Genomic DNA, 27,792 nt, shown 5'->3' on the forward strand with positions numbered 1-27,792 from the left:
GGACAGGTCACGGGGCTTTACTCCACCCCATCCATCGGGGACCTCTGGGCAGCAAAGGGGAGAACCGGCCGCAAGCTCCATGACTGGTTCCTGTCCTGGGAGTTGTGCCCGCCAGGCTCTGGGACTCCATCCTTTACACCTCCCGGAGCCCCTGCCCCAGGGGTGTGTGCTGGGACAGGGGGCACCTGCTCCGAGCCCAGGCTGGGGGCTGGACCCACGGGGCAAGGCCTGGCCATCAGTTCCGGACAGACTGGAAACCTGCTAGCCACACAGGCCTCATCCCTTCCTTGGTCGAGGGGAAGCCACTCAGTCACGGAGGCAGACCCCCTTGGGGCGGCCCCGGTTCTCCGCAGCGGCGCAGGAGGAGGGCCCCAGGGCGGGGCGCGGGACCTGGCGCGCAGGAGGACGCGAACCGGAGGGCGCTGGCCGCATGGCCTGCCGCTGGCAACGAAGTTGAGTTTGTGAAGCGAAACCACCCGCACGGCCGGCGGGGCCGCATTTCCCTTGCAAACGCCATTCAAAGGCCGTCCGGGCGGCGCACCCTGCTCGCTGCTGCCGCCGCGTTCCTTCTCCGTGACTCCAGGGGAAGGGTCGAAAGGGGCTGCGCGGCAGCCGCCCCCTCCCCACCGAGGGCGCCCTCAGGCTGCGGCGGGTGGGAGCGCCCGTGGGGCGTCGGCCAGCCCCGCGCGGGACTCCAGGCCCGGGTCACGCCCTAAGGGCGTGCTCCCGAGGGCAGCCCCGCGTGCCCCCAGCCGTCCCCAGACCAGGGCGGGGCAGCCGGGGGCGGGGCCTGCGTGGGTTTAAAGCGGGAGGCACCCGGCTCGGGCACCGCGGCGAGCTGAGGGACTGCGAGCGGAACGCTGCGGCGCCGTCCGGGCAGGTGGGCCCACACTCACACGCCTTGGGGGGCTCTCGCCCCGGCTTGTAGGGGCTGGGGTGGGGGCGCGATGCGCCTGGAGGTGGCCAGGAGGTCAGGATCCGGGAGAGCGGAGCGCTGAGGCCCGGCTCCCTCCCAACTAGCCCTGGTGGGCGCGGGGCGGGGAGCTGGGCGGGGTGGGGGGTGGTAGGATCCCGCCGGTCGGACCCCCGCTCCCCGCCCCTGCGCTCGGGGCGCAGGTGGGAAGGCTGAGGTTCCCGGCATGGGTGTGGGACACTTGGCCCGCCGGGCAGGGGTCTCGCCTGTCCCGCGATTTCCGGGCCAGACTGGTGCGCGCCTGGGTGGGGCCCTGCAGGTCCGGTTCCTCCTGCCCGGCCCCTGCCTTACAGGGCGGGGGGGCGTTTGCCGCTGGAGCCAGTCAGTCCGAGGGCCCCGGGTGCTCTGCAGTCGGGTGGACAAACTGACAGGGTGGACGGGCTTCTGGCCTGGTGCTGGGTGAGGGAAGCCAGCACTTACCCTTGGAGGGAGCTCCCTGCCATTGGGGAGAGTGGGCACAGGGACCCCTGCGTGGGGCCAGCCCCAGGCCCTCGGGAGGCGGGGGTGGGGGGTGTGCCTTGCCTCCCTGCCAGGCTTCGTCTGGCCACTGATTTCTGCTCCCTGCACCCAGTGCAGATGGGCGGGCTCTGCTGCCTGTGCAGGCCAAAGGCCAAGGTCACTGCCTCCCTGTGCCAGCCCAGGGCACCTGGCCATTTGGTTCTCTTATCAGGTTCTGGAGAAGGAAAAGGCAACCCACTCCAGTATTCTTGCCTGGAGAATCCCATGGACAGAGGAGCCTGGTGGGCTACAGTCCACGGGGTCGCAAAAGAGTCAGACATGACTGAGCAACTAAACCTTCCCAGGTTCAGGAGGACAGCCGGCGAGCCTGTCTGCGACCCCAGCCCAGACTGGTGTGCTGCCCTGGGGGGCGGGCACCGCCCTCAGGGATGTGGCCCCACCCTCCTCAGGAATTGTCCTCTCACTTCTTGTCCCCTGGGGCCCCCTGAAAGGGGCCTGCCCAGGAAGCCCCAGAAGGGGTCCTTCTCTCAGATTCCTGCTCCAGTGCTGGGACTCTATCAACCCCTCCCCCAGCTGCAAGACCACCCATGACTTCTGCCACCACTTCTCTGGTGGCCACCGCCCCAGGACACCTGAGACTGGTCTGCCCGAGGCCCCTGACACCCCTCACTCACCCAGATCTGTCTCTCTTGAGCTCCGGACCCCTCTGTCCAGCTGCTTCCCCGAGGTCCCCACTTCAGACTCCAGGCCCCCACTCCCAGGCCACTCCTCACGTCCTGCCTGATCAGGGACCCGGGGGCTCGAACCAGCCCCAAGGTCACTGATGGCCTTGCAGGCCTCGGCCCAGCTGCAGTTACCCAGCTGCCTGACTGGCCCCGTGGCCAGGCGCCGTACTTCTCGTCCTGGGAAGCCGTGTAGGAGATGGAGGACCCATCCTGAGGCTGATCCCTGAGCCTGTCATGCTGCCGCTGTGGGTTGGGCCAGGGGCATGGGGCACACGGTCTTCTCTCGCTGACCCACTCCTGCTCCCCTTGCCCACCCTCACCCTTGTCCACCCTCACCCTTGTCCCTGAGTCTCCCTCTCTGGCCACGGCCTTTGCTGCCAGATGGGCCATGAGGAGCCCCCTGCAGCACTGGGGCCCAGCACTGCCTCACAGCCCCTCCTCCCGTGGCGAGGTCCACTCCCCTGCTGTGGGGGGGGTCCCCCTTCTTGCACATCGCTGGTTCCTGGACCTCTGTGGCACCCCGCCTGTGAGCTGGGGCGGCTCGGAGCCTTCAGAGCCCCTCACCACAGAGCCCCCTCAGCTGGCCCTGCCCGTGGAGACCTGGGGCTCTCCCAGTCACTCGAAGCCCTTAATAACCTTTCCCAAAGCCTGGATCTTAACCGCCCTCCTCTGCCTGCACCGGATGCCTTTGTCCCGTCTTCTCGAAGGCCTAATACTGCGCCCCAAGCACCCGCCCTCCGTGGCCTGCTCGCCTCGGGAGAGCTGGACCGCGGCGGTGCTTCTTGGACACTAGCCAGTGGCAGCGGCCGAGGGAGCAAGGATCCAGGCCAGGCCTCCGTGTCTGCCTGGGCCCGGCACAAACTCAGACTCAGGGCAGCAGACCAGCTGCTGCGCCACTGGGGGCTGGGCCCAGCATCTAGGCAGGGAAGGAGGGGACAGGATTTTGCCCTGGGGTTGGCCCAGCTGTGGGGCACGAGGGGCTGAGCAGAGCTTAGGGTGCAAGCTCTGCAGGGCTGGGGCGGGGGAGCTGCTCCTAGGCAGTGGCGCTGGGGTTGTAGGTTGGGCCAGGGTCCTTGTGAGTCCACTGGGCACAGTGTTCAGGAGGTGCTGGACGGGCTGGGCTCCAGCTATGGTTAGGGTGAATGGGGAAGTGTCACCAGGGAGGAGGGGCCCCACGCCTGGTGACCCAGAGGTCGGGTAGGTCCAATCTGAAATGCATCTGTCTGATGTGGTGGCTGGAGCCAAGGTCACCTGAGCGAGTTCACCTGCAGAGTGGGCCAGGGTGTGAGGGGCTCTAGGCAGCTGGTCAGGAGGTGAGGATGGGTGTAACCAGGCCCAGGACTGAGGGTGTGGTTCTTTGGAACGTAGGTGTGGACTGGCCCCCGGGCGGCTGGGCGGCTTCAAACCACAGATTACTCTCCCACAGTCAGGGTGCCAGGGTCTGGGATTCGCGCGTCAGCGCTTGCTGTTTCTGGGGCCTGAAGCTGCGTGGTCCATCTGCCTCCCTCACGGGGCATCCTCCCCACATCTGTCTCCTGTGAGGACACTGTCGTGTTGGGATAAGGCCTCCCTGCACCAGTGTAACTGCGCCCTAACCTATAACGCCATCACATCTGCAAAGATCCTGTTTCCAAATAAGGTCATAGTTGCGGGTGCTGGGGGTTAGGTCTTGGTTAGGTCTTGGACGTGCCTGCTGGGGAGAGGTAACCCGCCAGGGGGTGGAGGAGGGAGGTGTGTGGTTGTGGTGGGGCAGAAGGGTCGGCACCGGTCACTGCCGCTCTGGGGGCCGGGCCCACAGCTGTCGGCCGAGGGGGATGGCTGTGGGGGTGCAGGGCACCAAGCAGCGGACCAGGGACCAACAGGGCAGGGAGACCCGAGCCTGGCCCCACCCATGGCACCAGCACCCCGGCGTGAGCTCTGGGTCCTCCTGGGCTGCCGAGGCAAGGCATGGGCACAGAGCGGCCGTGGGCCAGGGGACGCTGGCAGGCTGAGGCGGGAGACCCGGGCAGATCAGAGGATGGGGATCTGGCTGGGAAGCCCAGTGGGGAGCCAGGAGGGAGCAGAGGCCTGAGCAGCAGGGGGTCGAGGTGGGGAGGCTGTGGAGGGGTTGCCAGGCAGGGAGGAGGTAAGAGCACAGGCAGTGGAGCCTGCTTAAGGGGCGGGGGCGGGCCCTGGAGGAGACGGGAGGAGTCTGGAGGCCGAGGAGGCAGGGAGGCCAAGCCACTGTACTGGGACCCCCGGGGGAGCAGGATGAGAGTGCGGCCAGAGGGTGGCCTGTAGGACAAGGCGGAGCCTGCGACACCCCCAGGCTACGCTGGGGTCCTAGTGCTCCCGTAGCCCCTCCTGGGACCCCAGGGCGAGAGGAAGGGGTGAAACTGGAGGCTGCCCTTCCTCCCTCAGGAGGGCTGGTGGCACCGGAGGTAGGTCTAGGGTGCGGGGTGGACCTCCCACCTGCCTGGGCCATCCCAGGGCTCCTAATGGAGGCTTTCCACTCTGCAGGGAGCAGAAGTGGGTCCTCGCTGAGTTCTGCACGATGAACGGCCACGCCTCTCCTCTCGATCTCCTAGTCACCGGCGGCACCGGGCCGACTGCTGTCTCCAAGACCGTGAAGGCCGCGCTGGGAGCTGGCGCCCTGTCTGCACCCCAGGCCAGGAGCATCGCCGGGGTGTGGGTGGAGGCCTCAGGCCAGGCCCAGGGTCTCTATGCTGCCATGAAGCAGGGTCTCCTGCCCTCTGGGCTTGGGCTGGCTCTGCTGGAGGCCCAGGCAGCCACAGGGGGCCTGGTGGACCCCACGCAGGGCCAGCTGCTCCCTGTGTCTGAGGCCCTGCAGCAGGGCCTAGTGGGCCTGGAGCTCAAGGAGAAGCTGCTGGCTGCTGAGCGTGCAGCCACTGGGTACCCTGATCCCTATGGGGGCGAGAAGCTGGCCCTCTTCCAGGCCATTGGGAAGGAGGTGGTAGACAGGGCGCTGGGGTGGAACTGGCTGGAGGCCCAGCTGGCCACTGGGGGCCTGGTGGACCCCATCCGCAGGGTGCGTGTGGCCCCTGAGCTGGCCTGCCAGCAGGGCCTCCTGGACCAGGAGACGTGGCATGGGCTGTCGGAACTGGGGCCCGGCTCAACCGGCCTGGGCTTCCTGGACCCTAACACACTGGAGCAGCTGCCCTACAGGGAGTTGCTGGGCAGGTGTGTGCAGGCGCCCGGCACGGGGCTGGCCCTGCTGCCCCTCAGGATCACGTTCCATACCCTGGGTGGGGCTGTGAGCTTGGCCGAGCTGCTGGAGGTGGGGGTCTTGGACGAGGAGACGGCCCGAGGCCTGCGGGAGGGCCGGCTGGCGGTGCCAGATGTGGGTGCACGTGCCGAGGTGCGGCGTTACCTGCAGGGCACCGGCAGTGTGGCTGGGGTCGTCCTGCTGCCCGCAGGGCACAAGAAGAGCTTCTTCCAGGCCACGGCCGAGCATCTGCTTCCCACAGGTGCCATGCTTCTGCTCCTGGAGGCTCAGGCTGCCACCTGCACGCTGGTGGACCCAGCCACTGGCCGGCAGCTGCGGGTGGACGAGGCGGTTCGGGCAGGCCTGGTTGGCCCGGAGCTCCACAGGCAGCTCCAGGTGGCAGAGCAGGCAGTGATGGGCTACCACGACCCCTTCAGCGGCACCCGCGTTCCCCTCTTCCAGGCCATGAAGAAGGAGTTGGTGGACCAGCCTCTGGCACTCAGGCTCCTGGATGCCCAGCTGGCCACAGGCGGGCTAGTGTGTCCTGCCCGCCGGCTCCGGCTGCCCGTAGAGGCTGCCCTGAGCCTCGGCTGCCTGGACAAAGAGACTCAGGAGCACCTCTCGAGGGCTGCCAGCTTCTTGGATCCTGGCACGCATGAGAGCCTCAGCTACGGGCAGCTGCTGTCCCGCTGCATCACTGACCTGGAGACGGGGCTGGCGTTCCTGCCCATCTCAGTGGAGAGCCCTGGGGAGGAGCCCCGGGGGCCCCCGTTCATCGAGCACAGCACCCGGCAGGTCTTGAGTGCTGCCACGGCCACTGTCTCTGCCGGCAGGTTCCAGGGCCGGCCCGTGTCGCTCTGGGAGCTGCTCTTCTCTGAGGCAGTCCCCATGGAGCAGAGGGTGACGCTGACCCAGCAGCACAGGGACGGGGCCCTCTCAGTGGAGGAGCTGGCGGCTGTGCTGAGGGCCACCCACGAGCAGGCTGCAGCCACCGCCAGAACCACCTTTGCTGGGCTCAGGGTCCCTGTGACTCCAGGAGAGCTGCTGAGAGCAGAGATCATCGGCCAGGATGTTTATGAACAGCTAGAACGTGGCCAGACCACGGCCCAGGACGTGGCCAGCCTGGACTCGGTGCAGAGGTACTTGCAAGGCACTGGCTGCATTGCTGGCTTGCTGCTGCCTGGGTCCCAGGAGCCCCTCAGCATCCACGAGGCTTACAGGAAGGGGCTGCTCAGGCCGGGCACGGCGCTCATCCTCCTGGAGGCGCAGGCAGCCACTGGCTTCATCATTGATCCCAAAGAGAACAGGAGATACTCAGTGGAGGAGGCGCTGAGGGCTGGCATCATTGGGCCCGAGGTGTTTGCCAAGCTGCTGTCAGCTGAGCGCGCGGTCACCGGCTACACCGACCCCTACACCGGGGAGCAGATCTCCCTCTTCCAGGCCATGAAGAAGGACCTCATCGTGCGTGAGCACGGCATCCGCCTGCTGGAGGCCCAGATCGCCACGGGTGGCATCATTGACCCCGTGCACAGCCACCGCGTGCCCGTGGACGTGGCCTACCAGCGCGGCTACTTCGACGAGGCGCTGAACCTGATCCTGGCCGACCCCAGCGACGACACCAAGGGCTTCTTCGACCCCAACACGCATGAGAACCTCACGTATATGCAGCTGCTGGAGCGCTGCATGCGCGACCCCAACACGGGGCTCTATCTGCTGCCACTTACAAGTGCGCGGACCCTGCTGGTAGATGAGGCCACCCGGCGGGCCTTCCGGAGCCTGCTGCTGTCGGTGCAGCATGGGCGGTTCCGGGGACAGAGAGTGTCCGCGTGGGAGTTGGTCAACTCGGAGTATGTCAGCGAGGCACGCCGGCGGTGGCTGCTACAGAGCTTCCGGCGGCACCAGGTGTCCCTGGAAGAGGTCTCAAAACTGCTGGAGAGGGAGGTGGAAAGCCGGGCAGACGTCATCCTCCCCATGTTGCGGGGCCGGGTGACTGCCTGCCAGCTCCGGGAGGCTGGTGTCGTCGACCAGGAGGTCCTGGGCTGCGTGCTGGCGGGAACGCTCAGTGCTGAGGCCCTGTTCCGCATGGAGAGCGTCCGCAGGTTCCTGTGCGGCTCGGGCGCCGTGGGTGGCGTGCTCCTGCAGCCCTCCGCCCGGCGGCTCAGCCTATACCAGGCCATGAAGCACAAGCTGCTGGGGCCAGGAGTGGCCCTGGCCCTGCTGGAGGCCCAGGCAGCCACGGGGACCATGACCGACCCCCACAGTCTGGAGACCGTGTCCTTGGATGAGGCTGTGTGCAGGGGGCTTGTGGGGCCAGAGCTCTACAGCAGGCTGACCTGGGCTGAGTGCGCTGTCAAGGGCTTCCCAGACCCCTTCTCTGGAAAGCTGCTGTCCCTGTTCCAGGCCATGAAGAAGGGCCTTGTCCCCGTGGAGCAGGCCACCCGCCTCCTGGAGGCTCAGGTGGCCACAGGCGGGGTCATCGACCCCACCGGGCATCACCACCTCCCCATGCTCGTGGCCTTGCAGCGTGGCTACATCGACCAGGAGATGGTGTTGGCCTTGTCTGACTCAAAGACCTTCCCCACGCCTGACGGTCAGGGACACACCAGCTATGCCCAGCTTCTGGAGCAGTGTGTAAAAGACGAGGCCTCTGGCCTTCACTTCTTGCCCCTGCCAGAAAGCGCCCCTGTCGTCCCCACAGATGAGCAGGTGCAGGAGACCCTGAAGGCCACGCAGGGGGCTGAGGATGGCACGTCTCTCTGGGAGCTGCTGGAGTCCTGCCACTTCACTGAGGAGCAGCGGAGGGGCTTCCTGGAGGACTTCAGGGAGGGGAGGACCACGACACAGCAGCTGCAGGCGGCCGTGCGGAGGCAGGTGCAGGAGGCGGAGCTCCTGGCAAGGGCCTGCGTCATGCTGCCCGGCCCCCGCGGTGGGGTGCCCGCCGTCTGGCTGCTGGACGCTGGAGTCATCACCCGGGAGACCCTGGAGGCGCTGGCACGGGGCATGCAATCACCTGCCGAGGTTGCTGAGCAGCCAACGGTGCGGGCCTGCCTGTGGGGCACGGGCTGTGTGGCCGGGGTGCTGCTTCAGCCCTCAGGGGCCAAAGTGAGCATCGCCCAGGCCATGAGGGATGGCCTCCTGCCTGCTGGCCTGGGGCAGAGACTACTGGAGGCCCAGGTGGCGTCTGGCTCTCTTGTGGATCCTTTGACCAACCAGAAACTGTCGGTGGAGGAGGCAGTCAAGGCTGGCCTGGTGGCTGGGGCTCTGAGTGAGCGGCTCCAGCTGGTTGAGAAGGCAGTGGCTGGGTACACGGACCCCTGCTCGGGAGGCTCCCTCTCACTGTGGCAGGCAGTGGAAAAGGGGCTCATGCCTTGGAGTGAGGGCCTTCCGCTCCTGCAGGCGCAGTTGGCCACAGGGGGTGCGGTGGACCCCGTCCACAGGGTGCACCTGCCCCAGGCGGCAGCCTGCAGGCTCGGCCTCCTGGACGAGCAGACAAGCAGGATGCTAACCTCAATGGATGAGGACAGCAAATTCTTCTTCGACCCTGGCACACGGGACAAGGTGACCTACGGACAGCTCAAGGAGCGCTGTGTCCTGGATGCCGACACTGGCTTGTGGCTGCTGCCACTCTCCCAGGACATGGTGCTAGAGGTGGATGACCACACAGCAGTGGCCCTGAGGGCCATGAAGGTGCCAGTTGGGGCAGGGAGATTCAGAGGGCTCAGCATCTCACTCTGGGACCTGCTGCATTCAGAGTATGTAGGGCTCCACAAGCGGCGGGAGCTGGCAGCACTCTGCCAGTCTGGAAGGGCCACGGCCCTGCGGCAGGTGGTCACTGCGGTCACCACCCTGGTTGAGGCCTCAGAAAGGCAGCCCTCACAGGCCACCTTCAGGGGACTCCGGAAGCAGCTGTCAGCCAACGACCTGTTCAGGTCCCAGCTGATTGACAGGAAGACGCTGGATGAGCTGAGTCAAGGGAAGAAGACCGTGCAGGAGGTGGCGGAGATGGACCACGTGCGGCGGTACTTGGAAGGCGGCAGCTTCATCGCTGGGGTTCTCATCCAGGACACCAAGGAGAAGATGAGCATCTCAGAAGCTCTGAGAAGAAACGTCCTGCGGCCGGGCACAGCCCTGGTGCTGCTGGAGGCACAGGCGGCCACGGGCTTCCTCATTGACCCTGTGGAGAACCGGAAGCTGACTGTGCAGGAGGCATTTGCGGCAGGGATGTTTGGCAGGGAAACCTACCAGAAGCTGCTGTCGGCTGAGCGCGCGGTCACCGGCTACACCGACCCCTACACCGGGGAACAGATCTCCCTCTTCCAGGCCATGAAGAAGGACCTCATCGTGCGCGAGCACGGCATCCGCCTGCTGGAGGCCCAGATCGCCACGGGCGGCATCATAGACCCCGTGCACAGCCACCGCGTGCCCGTGGACGTGGCCTACCAGCGCGGCTACTTCGACGAGGAGATGAACCGCGTGCTGGAGGACCCCAGCGACGACACCAAGGGCTTCTTCGACCCCAACACGCACGAGAACCTCACTTACCTGCAGCTGCTGGAGCGCTGCGTGGAGGACCCCGAGACAGGGCTCTACATGCTGCAAGTCGTAAAGAAAGGAGAAACCTACGTGTACATCGATGAAGCCACAAAGCAAGCCCTGCGGTCAAAAACTACCAAAATGCACGTGGGCATGTTTGCCCAGCAGGTGGTCTCCTTCTGGGACCTGCTGTCCTCGCCGTACTTCACAGAGGAAAGGAAGAAGGAGCTTGTCCAGGGGTACAAAGCCAGGGATGTCAGCTTACAGCAGCTGCTGAAGGTCATCACCACAACGGTCGAAGAAACAGAACAGCAAAACAAGGGCATCAGGCTGGCAGCCATTGGAGGAGAGGTGACAGCTGCAGAGCTGTTCAACTCAGGAATCATTGATAAGAAGACACTGGATGCGCTACACGAGGGAACCGGGGGACAGGACCTCCGCCGCCTGCCACACGTAAAGGTCTACTTGGAAGGCAGTGGCTGCATTGCAGGGCTAACCACGCCCTCCACCCGTGAGGTGCTGAGCTTCTATGAGGCCAGCAGGAAAGGGCTCATCCCCATGGGATTTGCAGCCCAGCTACTGGAGGCTCAGGCGGCCACAGGGTTCCTGCTGGACCCCCACAGCCACCAGAGGCTCTCCGTGGATGAGGCTGTGGCCGCTGGCCTGGTGGGTGAAGAACTGCAGGAGAGACTCCTAAATGCTGAGAAGGCCGCCAGGGGATACACAGACCCAGACACAGGACACACCATGTCCTTGTTCCAGGCAATGCAGAGGAAGCTGGTGAAACGGGAGTTGGCACTCAGACTGCTCGAGGTGCAGATGGCCACGGGGGGCATCGTGGACCCGCAGCACCACCACCGGCTTCCACTGGATGCTGCCTACAGACGCGGCTGTCTGGACCAGGACACGTACCCGCTGGTGGCAGAGCAGAAGTGCATGAATAAACGGTTTGTGGATCCCAACACTCAGGAGAAGGTGACTTACCAGGAACTGCAGGAGAGGAGCCGCCGAGATGAGAAGACGGGCTGGGCTCTGTTCCCAGTGCTCGAGCATGAACAGGAATCACAGTTCATCGATGAGGACACCAGACGAGCGCTTGAGGCTGAGCGGGTAGACGTCAGAGTGGGGCGGTTTAAAGGCCAGAGGCCATCAGTCTGGGAATTGCTGAACTCTGAATACGTGACAGAGAACAAAAAACTAGAGTTAGTACAAAAATACAAGAGAGACACAGCACATGCATTAGAAAAGGTGGTAAAAGTGATCTTTGAGATAATCAGTGAGAAGGAAAAGAACAATAAACAGCTATGGTTCAGAGGAATCAGGAAACAGATCACAGCCTCTGAACTGATGACTTCATCCATCATCACCAAGGAGACGCTACAGGCCCTGGAGTCTGGGCAGGCCTCTGTAGACGCCATCACAAAGACCGAGGCAGTGAGGCGCTACCTGGAGGGCACCGGCTGCATCGCGGGCGTGCTGGTCCCCGCCAAGGACGAGCCCGGGCGCCAGGAGAAGATGAGCATCTACCAGGCCATGTGGAAGGGCGTCCTGCGGCCGGGCACGGCCCTGGTGCTGCTGGAGGCGCAGGCGGCCACGGGCTTCGTCATCGACCCCGTGCGCAACCAGAAGCTGTCCGTGGAGGAGGCGGTGGCCGCGGGCGTGGTGGGCGGCGAGCTCCAGGAGAAGCTGCTGTCGGCCGAGCGCGCGGTCACCGGCTACACCGACCCCTACACCGGGCAGCAGATCTCCCTCTTCCAGGCCATGAAGAAGGACCTCATCGTGCGCGAGCACGGCATCCGCCTGCTGGAGGCCCAGATCGCCACGGGCGGCGTCATCGACCCCGTGCACAGCCACCGCGTGCCCGTGGACGTGGCCTACCAGCGCGGCTACTTCGACGAGGAGATGAACCGCGTGCTGGAGGACCCCAGCGACGACACCAAGGGCTTCTTCGACCCCAACACCCACGAGAACCTCACGTACGTGCAGCTGCTGCGGCGCTGCGTGCGCGACCCCGACACGGGGCTCTACATGCTGCAGCTGGCCGGCCGGGGCTCCGCCCTCCACCAGCTGGGCGAGGAGCTGCGCGCCGCCCTGCGCGACACCCGCGTGACGCTGGGCGCCGGCCTCCCGCGGGGCCAGCGCGTCTCCGTGTGGGAGCTCCTCTTCTACCGCGAGGTGTCCGAGAGTCAGCGGCAGGACCTGCTGCGCCGGTACCGGGCGGGCTCGCTGACCGCGCAGGAGGTGGGCGCCGCCCTCGTCTCGCTGCTGGCCGAGGCCGAGGCCGAGGCCGCGCGCCCCGGCGCCCCGGACCCTCGGGGGGCGCTGCGTGCCGCCACCATGGAGGTCCGGGTGGGCCGCCTGCGGGGGCCCGCGGTGCCCGTGTGGGACGTGCTGGCCTCCGGCTACGTGAGCGCCGCCACGCGGGAGCAGCTGCTGGCCGAGTTCGGGGCGGGGACGCTGGGCTTGCCCGCCCTGACCCGCAGGCTGACCACCATCATCGAGGAGGCTGAGGCGGCCCCCTCCCAAGGGGGCGGAGCCTCCGGGCAGCGGGAGCCCGGGCCCCAGGGGCCGGGCGAGGGGGCCGACGCGGGACCCTCCTCCGGCCAGGACGCCGAGGATGCCGCGGACGCCGCCAGGGCCCTGCAGGAGCAGGCCCTGCGCGCCGCCACCATGGAGGTGCGCGTCGGGCGGTTCCAGGGCCGGCGCGTCTCCGTGTGGGAGGTCCTCTTCTCCTCCTACCTGAGCCAGGCCCGCCGGGACGAGCTGCTGGCCCAGCACGCGGCCGGCGCCCTGGCCCTGCCCGCCCTGGCCGCCGTCCTCACCCAGCTCATCGAGGAGACGGAGGAGCGGCTGAGCAAGGTGTCCTTCCGGGGCCTGAGGCGCCAGGTGTCGGCCTCCGAGCTGCACACGTCCGGGATCCTGGGCCCCGAGACCCTGCGGGACCTGGCCCAGGGCACCAAGACCCTGCAGGAGGTGACGGAGATGGACTCGGTGAAGCGCTACCTGGAGGGCACCAGCTGCATCGCGGGCGTGCTGGTCCCCGCCAAGGACGAGCCCGGGCGCCAGGAGAAGATGAGCATCTACCAGGCCATGTGGAAGGGCGTCCTGCGGCCGGGCACGGCCCTGGTGCTGCTGGAGGCGCAGGCGGCCACGGGCTTCGTCATCGACCCCGTGCGCAACCAGAAGCTGTCCGTGGAGGAGGCGGTGGCCGCGGGCGTGGTGGGCGGCGAGCTCCAGGAGAAGCTGCTGTCGGCCGAGCGCGCGGTCACCGGCTACACCGACCCCTACACCGGGCAGCAGATCTCCCTCTTCCAGGCCATGAAGAAGGACCTCATCGTGCGCGAGCACGGCATCCGCCTGCTGGAGGCCCAGATCGCCACGGGCGGCGTCATCGACCCCGTGCACAGCCACCGCGTGCCCGTGGACGTGGCCTACCAGCGCGGCTACTTCGACGAGGAGATGAACCGCGTGCTGGAGGACCCCAGCGACGACACCAAGGGCTTCTTCGACCCCAACACCCACGAGAACCTCACGTACGTGCAGCTGCTGCGGCGCTGCGTGCGCGACCCCCACACGGGGCTCTACATGCTGCAGCTGGCCGGCCGGGGCTCCGCCCTCCACCAGCTGGGCGAGGAGCTGCGCGCCGCCCTGCGCGACACCCGCGTGACGCTGGGCGCCGGCCTCCCGCGGGGCCAGCGCGTCTCCGTGTGGGAGCTCCTCTTCTACCGCGAGGTGTCCGAGAGTCAGCGGCAGGACCTGCTGCGCCGGTACCGGGCGGGCTCGCTGACCGCGCAGGAGGTGGGCGCCGCCCTCGTCTCGCTGCTGGCCGAGGCCGAGGCCGAGGCCGCGCGCCCCGGCGCCCCGGACCCTCGGGGGGCGCTGCGTGCCGCCACCATGGAGGTCCGGGTGGGCCGCCTGCGGGGGCCCGCGGTGCCCGTGTGGGACGTGCTGGCCTCCGGCTACGTGAGCGCCGCCACGCGGGAGCAGCTGCTGGCCGAGTTCGGGGCGGGGACGCTGGGCTTGCCCGCCCTGACCCGCAGGCTGACCACCATCATCGAGGAGGCTGAGGCGGCCCCCTCCCAAGGGGGCGGAGCCTCCGGGCAGCGGGAGCCCGGGCCCCAGGGGCCGGGCGAGGGGGCCGACGCGGGACCCTCCTCCGGCCAGGACGCCGAGGATGCCGCGGACGCCGCCAGGGCCCTGCAGGAGCAGGCCCTGCGCGCCGCCACCATGGAGGTGCGCGTCGGGCGGTTCCAGGGCCGGCGCGTCTCCGTGTGGGAGGTCCTCTTCTCCTCCTACCTGAGCCAGGCCCGCCGGGACGAGCTGCTGGCCCAGCACGCGGCCGGCGCCCTGGCCCTGCCCGCCCTGGCCGCCGTCCTCACCCAGCTCATCGAGGAGACGGAGGAGCGGCTGAGCAAGGTGTCCTTCCGGGGCCTGAGGCGCCAGGTGTCGGCCTCCGAGCTGCACACGTCCGGGATCCTGGGCCCCGAGACCCTGCGGGACCTGGCCCAGGGCACCAAGACCCTGCAGGAGGTGACGGAGATGGACTCGGTGAAGCGCTACCTGGAGGGCACCAGCTGCATCGCGGGCGTGCTGGTCCCCGCCAAGGACGAGCCCGGGCGCCAGGAGAAGATGAGCATCTACCAGGCCATGTGGAAGGGCGTCCTGCGGCCGGGCACGGCCCTGGTGCTGCTGGAGGCGCAGGCGGCCACGGGCTTCGTCATCGACCCCGTGCGCAACCAGAAGCTGTCCGTGGAGGAGGCGGTGGCCGCGGGCGTGGTGGGCGGCGAGCTCCAGGAGAAGCTGCTGTCGGCCGAGCGCGCGGTCACCGGCTACACCGACCCCTACACCGGGCAGCAGATCTCCCTCTTCCAGGCCATGAAGAAGGACCTCATCGTGCGCGAGCACGGCATCCGCCTGCTGGAGGCCCAGATCGCCACGGGCGGCGTCATCGACCCCGTGCACAGCCACCGCGTGCCCGTGGACGTGGCCTACCAGCGCGGCTACTTCGACGAGGAGATGAACCGCGTGCTGGAGGACCCCAGCGACGACACCAAGGGCTTCTTCGACCCCAACACCCACGAGAACCTCACGTACGTGCAGCTGCTGCGGCGCTGCGTGCGCGACCCCGACACGGGGCTCTACATGCTGCAGCTGGCCGGCCGGGGCTCCGCCCTCCACCAGCTGGGCGAGGAGCTGCGCGCCGCCCTGCGCGACACCCGCGTGACGCTGGGCGCCGGCCTCCCGCGGGGCCAGCGCGTCTCCGTGTGGGAGCTCCTCTTCTACCGCGAGGTGTCCGAGAGTCAGCGGCAGGACCTGCTGCGCCGGTACCGGGCGGGCTCGCTGACCGCGCAGGAGGTGGGCGCCGCCCTCGTCTCGCTGCTGGCCGAGGCCGAGGCCGAGGCCGCGCGCCCCGGCGCCCCGGACCCTCGGGGGGCGCTGCGTGCCGCCACCATGGAGGTCCGGGTGGGCCGCCTGCGGGGGCCCGCGGTGCCCGTGTGGGACGTGCTGGCCTCCGGCTACGTGAGCGCCGCCACGCGGGAGCAGCTGCTGGCCGAGTTCGGGGCGGGGACGCTGGGCTTGCCCGCCCTGACCCGCAGGCTGACCACCATCATCGAGGAGGCTGAGGCGGCCCCCTCCCAAGGGGGCGGAGCCTCCGGGCAGCGGGAGCCCGGGCCCCAGGGGCCGGGCGAGGGGGCCGACGCGGGACCCTCCTCCGGCCAGGACGCCGAGGATGCCGCGGACGCCGCCAGGGCCCTGCAGGAGCAGGCCCTGCGCGCCGCCACCATGGAGGTGCGCGTCGGGCGGTTCCAGGGCCGGCGCGTCTCCGTGTGGGAGGTCCTCTTCTCCTCCTACCTGAGCCAGGCCCGCCGGGACGAGCTGCTGGCCCAGCACGCGGCCGGCGCCCTGGCCCTGCCCGCCCTGGCCGCCGTCCTCACCCAGCTCATCGAGGAGACGGAGGAGCGGCTGAGCAAGGTGTCCTTCCGGGGCCTGAGGCGCCAGGTGTCGGCCTCCGAGCTGCACACGTCCGGGATCCTGGGCCCCGAGACCCTGCGGGACCTGGCCCAGGGCACCAAGACCCTGCAGGAGGTGACGGAGATGGACTCGGTGAAGCGCTACCTGGAGGGCACCAGCTGCATCGCGGGCGTGCTGGTCCCCGCCAAGGACGAGCCCGGGCGCCAGGAGAAGATGAGCATCTACCAGGCCATGTGGAAGGGCGTCCTGCGGCCGGGCACGGCCCTGGTGCTGCTGGAGGCGCAGGCGGCCACGGGCTTCGTCATCGACCCCGTGCGCAACCAGAAGCTGTCCGTGGAGGAGGCGGTGGCCGCGGGCGTGGTGGGCGGCGAGCTCCAGGAGAAGCTGCTGTCGGCCGAGCGCGCGGTCACCGGCTACACCGACCCCTACACCGGGCAGCAGATCTCCCTCTTCCAGGCCATGAAGAAGGACCTCATCGTGCGCGAGCACGGCATCCGCCTGCTGGAGGCCCAGATCGCCACGGGCGGCGTCATCGACCCCGTGCACAGCCACCGCGTGCCCGTGGACGTGGCCTACCAGCGCGGCTACTTCGACGAGGAGATGAACCGCGTGCTGGAGGACCCCAGCGACGACACCAAGGGCTTCTTCGACCCCAACACCCACGAGAACCTCACGTACGTGCAGCTGCTGCGGCGCTGCGTGCGCGACCCCGACACGGGGCTCTACATGCTGCAGCTGGCCGGCCGGGGCTCCGCCCTCCACCAGCTGGGCGAGGAGCTGCGCGCCGCCCTGCGCGACACCCGCGTGACGCTGGGCGCCGGCCTCCCGCGGGGCCAGCGCGTCTCCGTGTGGGAGCTCCTCTTCTACCGCGAGGTGTCCGAGAGTCAGCGGCAGGACCTGCTGCGCCGGTACCGGGCGGGCTCGCTGACCGCGCAGGAGGTGGGCGCCGCCCTCGTCTCGCTGCTGGCCGAGGCCGAGGCCGAGGCCGCGCGCCCCGGCGCCCCGGACCCTCGGGGGGCGCTGCGTGCCGCCACCATGGAGGTCCGGGTGGGCCGCCTGCGGGGGCCCGCGGTGCCCGTGTGGGACGTGCTGGCCTCCGGCTACGTGAGCGCCGCCACGCGGGAGCAGCTGCTGGCCGAGTTCGGGGCGGGGACGCTGGGCTTGCCCGCCCTGACCCGCAGGCTGACCACCATCATCGAGGAGGCTGAGGCGGCCCCCTCCCAAGGGGGCGGAGCCTCCGGGCAGCGGGAGCCCGGGCCCCAGGGGCCGGGCGAGGGGGCCGACGCGGGACCCTCCTCCGGCCAGGACGCCGAGGATGCCGCGGACGCCGCCAGGGCCCTGCAGGAGCAGGCCCTGCGCGCCGCCACCATGGAGGTGCGCGTCGGGCGGTTCCAGGGCCGGCGCGTCTCCGTGTGGGAGGTCCTCTTCTCCTCCTACCTGAGCCAGGCCCGCCGGGACGAGCTGCTGGCCCAGCACGCGGCCGGCGCCCTGGCCCTGCCCGCCCTGGCCGCCGTCCTCACCCAGCTCATCGAGGAGACGGAGGAGCGGCTGAGCAAGGTGTCCTTCCGGGGCCTGAGGCGCCAGGTGTCGGCCTCCGAGCTGCACACGTCCGGGATCCTGGGCCCCGAGACCCTGCGGGACCTGGCCCAGGGCACCAAGACCCTGCAGGAGGTGACGGAGATGGACTCGGTGAAGCGCTACCTGGAGGGCACCAGCTGCATCGCGGGCGTGCTGGTCCCCGCCAAGGACGAGCCCGGGCGCCAGGAGAAGATGAGCATCTACCAGGCCATGTGGAAGGGCGTCCTGCGGCCGGGCACGGCCCTGGTGCTGCTGGAGGCGCAGGCGGCCACGGGCTTCGTCATCGACCCCGTGCGCAACCAGAAGCTGTCCGTGGAGGAGGCGGTGGCCGCGGGCGTGGTGGGCGGCGAGCTCCAGGAGAAGCTGCTGTCGGCCGAGCGCGCGGTCACCGGCTACACCGACCCCTACACCGGGCAGCAGATCTCCCTCTTCCAGGCCATGAAGAAGGACCTCATCGTGCGCGAGCACGGCATCCGCCTGCTGGAGGCCCAGATCGCCACGGGCGGCGTCATCGACCCCGTGCACAGCCACCGCGTGCCCGTGGACGTGGCCTACCAGCGCGGCTACTTCGACGAGGAGATGAACCGCGTGCTGGAGGACCCCAGCGACGACACCAAGGGCTTCTTCGACCCCAACACCCACGAGAACCTCACGTACGTGCAGCTGCTGCGGCGCTGCGTGCGCGACCCCGACACGGGGCTCTACATGCTGCAGCTGGCCGGCCGGGGCTCCGCCCTCCACCAGCTGGGCGAGGAGCTGCGCGCCGCCCTGCGCGACACCCGCGTGACGCTGGGCGCCGGCCTCCCGCGGGGCCAGCGCGTCTCCGTGTGGGAGCTCCTCTTCTACCGCGAGGTGTCCGAGAGTCAGCGGCAGGACCTGCTGCGCCGGTACCGGGCGGGCTCGCTGACCGCGCAGGAGGTGGGCGCCGCCCTCGTCTCGCTGCTGGCCGAGGCCGAGGCCGAGGCCGCGCGCCCCGGCGCCCCGGACCCTCGGGGGGCGCTGCGTGCCGCCACCATGGAGGTCCGGGTGGGCCGCCTGCGGGGGCCCGCGGTGCCCGTGTGGGACGTGCTGGCCTCCGGCTACGTGAGCGCCGCCACGCGGGAGCAGCTGCTGGCCGAGTTCGGGGCGGGGACGCTGGGCTTGCCCGCCCTGACCCGCAGGCTGACCACCATCATCGAGGAGGCTGAGGCGGCCCCCTCCCAAGGGGGCGGAGCCTCCGGGCAGCGGGAGCCCGGGCCCCAGGGGCCGGGCGAGGGGGCCGACGCGGGACCCTCCTCCGGCCAGGACGCCGAGGATGCCGCGGACGCCGCCAGGGCCCTGCAGGAGCAGGCCCTGCGCGCCGCCACCATGGAGGTGCGCGTCGGGCGGTTCCAGGGCCGGCGCGTCTCCGTGTGGGAGGTCCTCTTCTCCTCCTACCTGAGCCAGGCCCGCCGGGACGAGCTGCTGGCCCAGCACGCGGCCGGCGCCCTGGCCCTGCCCGCCCTGGCCGCCGTCCTCACCCAGCTCATCGAGGAGACGGAGGAGCGGCTGAGCAAGGTGTCCTTCCGGGGCCTGAGGCGCCAGGTGTCGGCCTCCGAGCTGCACACGTCCGGGATCCTGGGCCCCGAGACCCTGCGGGACCTGGCCCAGGGCACCAAGACCCTGCAGGAGGTGACGGAGATGGACTCGGTGAAGCGCTACCTGGAGGGCACCAGCTGCATCGCGGGCGTGCTGGTCCCCGCCAAGGACGAGCCCGGGCGCCAGGAGAAGATGAGCATCTACCAGGCCATGTGGAAGGGCGTCCTGCGGCCGGGCACGGCCCTGGTGCTGCTGGAGGCGCAGGCGGCCACGGGCTTCGTCATCGACCCCGTGCGCAACCAGAAGCTGTCCGTGGAGGAGGCGGTGGCCGCGGGCGTGGTGGGCGGCGAGCTCCAGGAGAAGCTGCTGTCGGCCGAGCGCGCGGTCACCGGCTACACCGACCCCTACACCGGGCAGCAGATCTCCCTCTTCCAGGCCATGAAGAAGGACCTCATCGTGCGCGAGCACGGCATCCGCCTGCTGGAGGCCCAGATCGCCACGGGCGGCGTCATCGACCCCGTGCACAGCCACCGCGTGCCCGTGGACGTGGCCTACCAGCGCGGCTACTTCGACGAGGAGATGAACCGCGTGCTGGAGGACCCCAGCGACGACACCAAGGGCTTCTTCGACCCCAACACCCACGAGAACCTCACGTACGTGCAGCTGCTGCGGCGCTGCGTGCGCGACCCCGACACGGGGCTCTACATGCTGCAGCTGGCCGGCCGGGGCTCCGCCCTCCACCAGCTGGGCGAGGAGCTGCGCGCCGCCCTGCGCGACACCCGCGTGACGCTGGGCGCCGGCCTCCCGCGGGGCCAGCGCGTCTCCGTGTGGGAGCTCCTCTTCTACCGCGAGGTGTCCGAGAGTCAGCGGCAGGACCTGCTGCGCCGGTACCGGGCGGGCTCGCTGACCGCGCAGGAGGTGGGCGCCGCCCTCGTCTCGCTGCTGGCCGAGGCCGAGGCCGAGGCCGCGCGCCCCGGCGCCCCGGACCCTCGGGGGGCGCTGCGTGCCGCCACCATGGAGGTCCGGGTGGGCCGCCTGCGGGGGCCCGCGGTGCCCGTGTGGGACGTGCTGGCCTCCGGCTACGTGAGCGCCGCCACGCGGGAGCAGCTGCTGGCCGAGTTCGGGGCGGGGACGCTGGGCTTGCCCGCCCTGACCCGCAGGCTGACCACCATCATCGAGGAGGCTGAGGCGGCCCCCTCCCAAGGGGGCGGAGCCTCCGGGCAGCGGGAGCCCGGGCCCCAGGGGCCGGGCGAGGGGGCCGACGCGGGACCCTCCTCCGGCCAGGACGCCGAGGATGCCGCGGACGCCGCCAGGGCCCTGCAGGAGCAGGCCCTGCGCGCCGCCACCATGGAGGTGCGCGTCGGGCGGTTCCAGGGCCGGCGCGTCTCCGTGTGGGAGGTCCTCTTCTCCTCCTACCTGAGCCAGGCCCGCCGGGACGAGCTGCTGGCCCAGCACGCGGCCGGCGCCCTGGCCCTGCCCGCCCTGGTCGCCGTCCTCACCCAGCTCATCGAGGAGACGGAGGAGCGGCTGAGCAAGGTGTCCTTCCGGGGCCTGAGGCGCCAGGTGTCGGCCTCCGAGCTGCACACGTCCGGGATCCTGGGCCCCGAGACCCTGCGGGACCTGGCCCAGGGCACCAAGACCCTGCAGGAGGTGACGGAGATGGACTCGGTGAAGCGCTACCTGGAGGGCACCAGCTGCATCGCGGGCGTGCTGGTCCCCGCCAAGGACGAGCCCGGGCGCCAGGAGAAGATGAGCATCTACCAGGCCATGTGGAAGGGCATCCTGCGGCCGGGCACGGCCCTGGTGCTGCTGGAGGCGCAGGCGGCCACGGGCTTCGTCATCGACCCCGTGCGCAACCAGAAGCTGTCCGTGGAGGAGGCGGTGGCCGCGGGCGTGGTGGGCGGCGAGCTCCAGGAGAAGCTGCTGTCGGCCGAGCGCGCGGTCACCGGCTACACCGACCCCTACACCGGGCAGCAGATCTCCCTCTTCCAGGCCATGAAGAAGGACCTCATCGTGCGCGAGCACGGCATCCGCCTGCTGGAGGCCCAGATCGCCACGGGCGGCGTCATCGACCCCGTGCACAGCCACCGCGTGCCCGTGGACGTGGCCTACCAGCGCGGCTACTTCGACGAGGAGATGAACCGCGTGCTGGAGGACCCCAGCGACGACACCAAGGGCTTCTTCGACCCCAACACCCACGAGAACCTCACGTACGTGCAGCTGCTGCGGCGCTGCGTGCGCGACCCCGACACGGGGCTCTACATGCTGCAGCTGGCCGGCCGGGGCTCCGCCCTCCACCAGCTGGGCGAGGAGCTGCGCGCCGCCCTGCGCGACACCCGCGTGACGCTGGGCGCCGGCCTCCCGCGGGGCCAGCGCGTCTCCGTGTGGGAGCTCCTCTTCTACCGCGAGGTGTCCGAGAGTCAGCGGCAGGACCTGCTGCGCCGGTACCGGGCGGGCTCGCTGACCGCGCAGGAGGTGGGCGCCGCCCTCGTCTCGCTGCTGGCCGAGGCCGAGGCCGAGGCCGCGCGCCCCGGCGCCCCGGACCCTCGGGGGGCGCTGCGTGCCGCCACCATGGAGGTCCGGGTGGGCCGCCTGCGGGGGCCCGCGGTGCCCGTGTGGGACGTGCTGGCCTCCGGCTACGTGAGCGCCGCCACGCGGGAGCAGCTGCTGGCCGAGTTCGGGGCGGGGACGCTGGGCTTGCCCGCCCTGACCCGCAGGCTGACCACCATCATCGAGGAGGCTGAGGCGGCCCCCTCCCAAGGGGGCGGAGCCTCCGGGCAGCGGGAGCCCGGGCCCCAGGGGCCGGGCGAGGGGGCCGACGCGGGACCCTCCTCCGGCCAGGACGCCGAGGATGCCGCGGACGCCGCCAGGGCCCTGCAGGAGCAGGCCCTGCGCGCCGCCACCATGGAGGTGCGCGTCGGGCGGTTCCAGGGCCGGCGCGTCTCCGTGTGGGAGGTCCTCTTCTCCTCCTACCTGAGCCAGGCCCGCCGGGACGAGCTGCTGGCCCAGCACGCGGCCGGCGCCCTGGCCCTGCCCGCCCTGGCCGCCGTCCTCACCCAGCTCATCGAGGAGACGGAGGAGCGGCTGAGCAAGGTGTCCTTCCGGGGCCTGAGGCGCCAGGTGTCGGCCTCCGAGCTGCACACGTCCGGGATCCTGGGCCCCGAGACCCTGCGGGACCTGGCCCAGGGCACCAAGACCCTGCAGGAGGTGACGGAGATGGACTCGGTGAAGCGCTACCTGGAGGGCACCAGCTGCATCGCGGGCGTGCTGGTCCCCGCCAAGGACGAGCCCGGGCGCCAGGAGAAGATGAGCATCTACCAGGCCATGTGGAAGGGCGTCCTGCGGCCGGGCACGGCCCTGGTGCTGCTGGAGGCGCAGGCGGCCACGGGCTTCGTCATCGACCCCGTGCGCAACCAGAAGCTGTCCGTGGAGGAGGCGGTGGCCGCGGGCGTGGTGGGCGGCGAGCTCCAGGAGAAGCTGCTGTCGGCCGAGCGCGCGGTCACCGGCTACACCGACCCCTACACCGGGCAGCAGATCTCCCTCTTCCAGGCCATGAAGAAGGACCTCATCGTGCGCGAGCACGGCATCCGCCTGCTGGAGGCCCAGATCGCCACGGGCGGCGTCATCGACCCCGTGCACAGCCACCGCGTGCCCGTGGACGTGGCCTACCAGCGCGGCTACTTCGACGAGGAGATGAACCGCGTGCTGGAGGACCCCAGCGACGACACCAAGGGCTTCTTCGACCCCAACACCCACGAGAACCTCACGTACGTGCAGCTGCTGCGGCGCTGCGTGCGCGACCCCGACACGGGGCTCTACATGCTGCAGCTGGCCGGCCGGGGCTCCGCCCTCCACCAGCTGGGCGAGGAGCTGCGCGCCGCCCTGCGCGACACCCGCGTGACGCTGGGCGCCGGCCTCCCGCGGGGCCAGCGCGTCTCCGTGTGGGAGCTCCTCTTCTACCGCGAGGTGTCCGAGAGTCAGCGGCAGGACCTGCTGCGCCGGTACCGGGCGGGCTCGCTGACCGCGCAGGAGGTGGGCGCCGCCCTCGTCTCGCTGCTGGCCGAGGCCGAGGCCGAGGCCGCGCGCCCCGGCGCCCCGGACCCTCGGGGGGCGCTGCGTGCCGCCACCATGGAGGTCCGGGTGGGCCGCCTGCGGGGGCCCGCGGTGCCCGTGTGGGACGTGCTGGCCTCCGGCTACGTGAGCGCCGCCACGCGGGAGCAGCTGCTGGCCGAGTTCGGGGCGGGGACGCTGGGCTTGCCCGCCCTGACCCGCAGGCTGACCACCATCATCAAGGAGGCTGAGGCGGCCCCCTCCCAAGGGGGCGGAGCCTCCGGGCAGCGGGAGCCCGGGCCCCAGGGGCCGGGCGAGGGGGCCGACGCGGGACCCTCCTCCGGCCAGGACGCCGAGGATGCCGCGGACGCCGCCAGGGCCCTGCAGGAGCAGGCCCTGCGCGCCGCCACCATGGAGGTGCGCGTCGGGCGGTTCCAGGGCCGGCGCGTCTCCGTGTGGGAGGTCCTCTTCTCCTCCTACCTGAGCCAGGCCCGCCGGGACGAGCTGCTGGCCCAGCACGCGGCCGGCGCCCTGGCCCTGCCCGCCCTGGTCGCCGTCCTCACCCAGCTCATCGAGGAGACGGAGGAGCGGCTGAGCAAGGTGTCCTTCCGGGGCCTGAGGCGCCAGGTGTCGGCCTCCGAGCTGCACACGTCCGGGATCCTGGGCCCCGAGACCCTGCGGGACCTGGCCCAGGGCACCAAGACCCTGCAGGAGGTGACGGAGATGGACTCGGTGAAGCGCTACCTGGAGGGCACCAGCTGCATCGCGGGCGTGCTGGTCCCCGCCAAGGACGAGCCCGGGCGCCAGGAGAAGATGAGCATCTACCAGGCCATGTGGAAGGGCGTCCTGCGGCCGGGCACGGCCCTGGTGCTGCTGGAGGCGCAGGCGGCCACGGGCTTCGTCATCGACCCCGTGCGCAACCAGAAGCTGTCCGTGGAGGAGGCGGTGGCCGCGGGCGTGGTGGGCGGCGAGCTCCAGGAGAAGCTGCTGTCGGCCGAGCGCGCGGTCACCGGCTACACCGACCCCTACACCGGGCAGCAGATCTCCCTCTTCCAGGCCATGAAGAAGGACCTCATCGTGCGCGAGCACGGCATCCGCCTGCTGGAGGCCCAGATCGCCACGGGCGGCGTCATCGACCCCGTGCACAGCCACCGCGTGCCCGTGGACGTGGCCTACCAGCGCGGCTACTTCGACGAGGAGATGAACCGCGTGCTGGAGGACCCCAGCGACGACACCAAGGGCTTCTTCGACCCCAACACCCACGAGAACCTCACGTACGTGCAGCTGCTGCGGCGCTGCGTGCGCGACCCCGACACGGGGCTCTACATGCTGCAGCTGGCCGGCCGGGGCTCCGCCCTCCACCAGCTGGGCGAGGAGCTGCGCGCCGCCCTGCGCGACACCCGCGTGACGCTGGGCGCCGGCCTCCCGCGGGGCCAGCGCGTCTCCGTGTGGGAGCTCCTCTTCTACCGCGAGGTGTCCGAGAGTCAGCGGCAGGACCTGCTGCGCCGGTACCGGGCGGGCTCGCTGACCGCGCAGGAGGTGGGCGCCGCCCTCGTCTCGCTGCTGGCCGAGGCCGAGGCCGAGGCCGCGCGCCCCGGCGCCCCGGACCCTCGGGGGGCGCTGCGTGCCGCCACCATGGAGGTCCGGGTGGGCCGCCTGCGGGGGCCCGCGGTGCCCGTGTGGGACGTGCTGGCCTCCGGCTACGTGAGCGCCGCCACGCGGGAGCAGCTGCTGGCCGAGTTCGGGGCGGGGACGCTGGGCTTGCCCGCCCTGACCCGCAGGCTGACCACCATCATCGAGGAGGCTGAGGCGGCCCCCTCCCAAGGGGGCGGAGCCTCCGGGCAGCGGGAGCCCGGGCCCCAGGGGCCGGGCGAGGGGGCCGACGCGGGACCCTCCTCCGGCCAGGACGCCGAGGATGCCGCGGACGCCGCCAGGGCCCTGCAGGAGCAGGCCCTGCGCGCCGCCACCATGGAGGTGCGCGTCGGGCGGTTCCAGGGCCGGCGCGTCTCCGTGTGGGAGGTCCTCTTCTCCTCCTACCTGAGCCAGGCCCGCCGGGACGAGCTGCTGGCCCAGCACGCGGCCGGCGCCCTGGCCCTGCCCGCCCTGGCCGCCGTCCTCACCCAGCTCATCGAGGAGACGGAGGAGCGGCTGAGCAAGGTGTCCTTCCGGGGCCTGAGGCGCCAGGTGTCGGCCTCCGAGCTGCACACGTCCGGGATCCTGGGCCCCGAGACCCTGCGGGACCTGGCCCAGGGCACCAAGACCCTGCAGGAGGTGACGGAGATGGACTCGGTGAAGCGCTACCTGGAGGGCACCAGCTGCATCGCGGGCGTGCTGGTCCCCGCCAAGGACGAGCCCGGGCGCCAGGAGAAGATGAGCATCTACCAGGCCATGTGGAAGGGCGTCCTGCGGCCGGGCACGGCCCTGGTGCTGCTGGAGGCGCAGGCGGCCACGGGCTTCGTCATCGACCCCGTGCGCAACCAGAAGCTGTCCGTGGAGGAGGCGGTGGCCGCGGGCGTGGTGGGCGGCGAGCTCCAGGAGAAGCTGCTGTCGGCCGAGCGCGCGGTCACCGGCTACACCGACCCCTACACCGGGCAGCAGATCTCCCTCTTCCAGGCCATGAAGAAGGACCTCATCGTGCGCGAGCACGGCATCCGCCTGCTGGAGGCCCAGATCGCCACGGGCGGCGTCATCGACCCCGTGCACAGCCACCGCGTGCCCGTGGACGTGGCCTACCAGCGCGGCTACTTCGACGAGGAGATGAACCGCGTGCTGGAGGACCCCAGCGACGACACCAAGGGCTTCTTCGACCCCAACACCCACGAGAACCTCACGTACGTGCAGCTGCTGCGGCGCTGCGTGCGCGACCCCGACACGGGGCTCTACATGCTGCAGCTGGCCGGCCGGGGCTCCGCCCTCCACCAGCTGGGCGAGGAGCTGCGCGCCGCCCTGCGCGACACCCGCGTGACGCTGGGCGCCGGCCTCCCGCGGGGCCAGCGCGTCTCCGTGTGGGAGCTCCTCTTCTACCGCGAGGTGTCCGAGAGTCAGCGGCAGGACCTGCTGCGCCGGTACCGGGCGGGCTCGCTGACCGCGCAGGAGGTGGGCGCCGCCCTCGTCTCGCTGCTGGCCGAGGCCGAGGCCGAGGCTGCGCGCCCCGGCGCCCCGGACCCTCGGGGGGCGCTGCGTGCCGCCACCATGGAGGTCCGGGTGGGCCGCCTGCGGGGGCCCGCGGTGCCCGTGTGGGACGTGCTGGCCTCCGGCTACGTGAGCGCCGCCACGCGGGAGCAGCTGCTGGCCGAGTTCGGGGCGGGGACGCTGGGCTTGCCCGCCCTGACCCGCAGGCTGACCACCATCATCGAGGAGGCTGAGGCGGCCCCCTCCCAAGGGGGCGGAGCCTCCGGGCAGCGGGAGCCCGGGCCCCAGGGGCCGGGCGAGGGGGCCGACGCGGGACCCTCCTCCGGCCAGGACGCCGAGGATGCCGCGGACGCCGCCAGGGCCCTGCAGGAGCAGGCCCTGCGCGCCGCCACCATGGAGGTGCGCGTCGGGCGGTTCCAGGGCCGGCGCGTCTCCGTGTGGGAGGTCCTCTTCTCCTCCTACCTGAGCCAGGCCCGCCGGGACGAGCTGCTGGCCCAGCACGCGGCCGGCGCCCTGGCCCTGCCCGCCCTGGCCGCCGTCCTCACCCAGCTCATCGAGGAGACGGAGGAGCGGCTGAGCAAGGTGTCCTTCCGGGGCCTGAGGCGCCAGGTGTCGGCCTCCGAGCTGCACACGTCCGGGATCCTGGGCCCCGAGACCCTGCGGGACCTGGCCCAGGGCACCAAGACCCTGCAGGAGGTGACGGAGATGGACTCGGTGAAGCGCTACCTGGAGGGCACCAGCTGCATCGCGGGCGTGCTGGTCCCCGCCAAGGACGAGCCCGGGCGCCAGGAGAAGATGAGCATCTACCAGGCCATGTGGAAGGGCGTCCTGCGGCCGGGCACGGCCCTGGTGCTGCTGGAGGCGCAGGCGGCCACGGGCTTCGTCATCGACCCCGTGCGCAACCAGAAGCTGTCCGTGGAGGAGGCGGTGGCCGCGGGCGTGGTGGGCGGCGAGCTCCAGGAGAAGCTGCTGTCGGCCGAGCGCGCGGTCACCGGCTACACCGACCCCTACACCGGGCAGCAGATCTCCCTCTTCCAGGCCATGAAGAAGGACCTCATCGTGCGCGAGCACGGCATCCGCCTGCTGGAGGCCCAGATCGCCACGGGCGGCGTCATCGACCCCGTGCACAGCCACCGCGTGCCCGTGGACGTGGCCTACCAGCGCGGCTACTTCGACGAGGAGATGAACCGCGTGCTGGAGGACCCCAGCGACGACACCAAGGGCTTCTTCGACCCCAACACCCACGAGAACCTCACGTACGTGCAGCTGCTCCAGAGGGCTACTCTTGACCCTGAAACGGGCCTCTTATTTCTTTCTCTCAGTGGAAAATGATCATTCATCGTCCTGAGAAATTTTTTTCTTCTTTTAATAATTGATTCCATTTTGTTTTTTAATTTTTGTCGTGATATCTCTGTTCATTATATTTTACTTTCGTGTTAATTACCTTCCTGTCTTTCACCTAGTTTTGATTGTAATCGCTTATATTTGTCTATTTCCATTAAAGTCATGACCTTCATCGTCTATTTTTTCAGTTCAGTTTTGAATTTACGGATCTTTGAAATTTCTCCTATGAAATCTGTATAGAATCTAGCTTATTTCGAATCAAG

At 70.0% G+C, this 27,792-nt stretch overlaps 1 protein-coding gene across 1 annotated transcript; it reads left to right on the forward strand.

The window, feature by feature from the left end:
* The first annotated feature begins 786 nt into the window (after positions 1–786).
* EPPK1 (epiplakin 1) lies at positions 787–27,706 on the forward strand. Its single transcript, XM_055545573.1, has 2 exons — positions 787–880; positions 4,657–27,706. The coding sequence occupies exon 2, from the start codon at positions 4,691–4,693 to the stop codon at positions 27,515–27,517; it is 22,827 nt and encodes a 7,608-aa protein (XP_055401548.1). The 5' UTR covers positions 787–880; positions 4,657–4,690; the 3' UTR covers positions 27,518–27,706.
* The last annotated feature ends 86 nt before the right edge of the window (positions 27,707–27,792 follow it).

Source organism: Bubalus kerabau, chromosome 14 (genome assembly GCF_029407905.1).
Source record: "Bubalus kerabau isolate K-KA32 ecotype Philippines breed swamp buffalo chromosome 14, PCC_UOA_SB_1v2, whole genome shotgun sequence".
NCBI lineage: Eukaryota > Metazoa > Chordata > Mammalia > Artiodactyla > Bovidae > Bubalus > Bubalus kerabau.

What these genes read in the sequence shown, in the direction of transcription:
- EPPK1 (XM_055545573.1), top strand. Translation starts at nt 4,691, where the DNA reads ATGAACGGCCACGCCTCTCCTCTCGATCTCCTAGTCACCGGCGGCACC.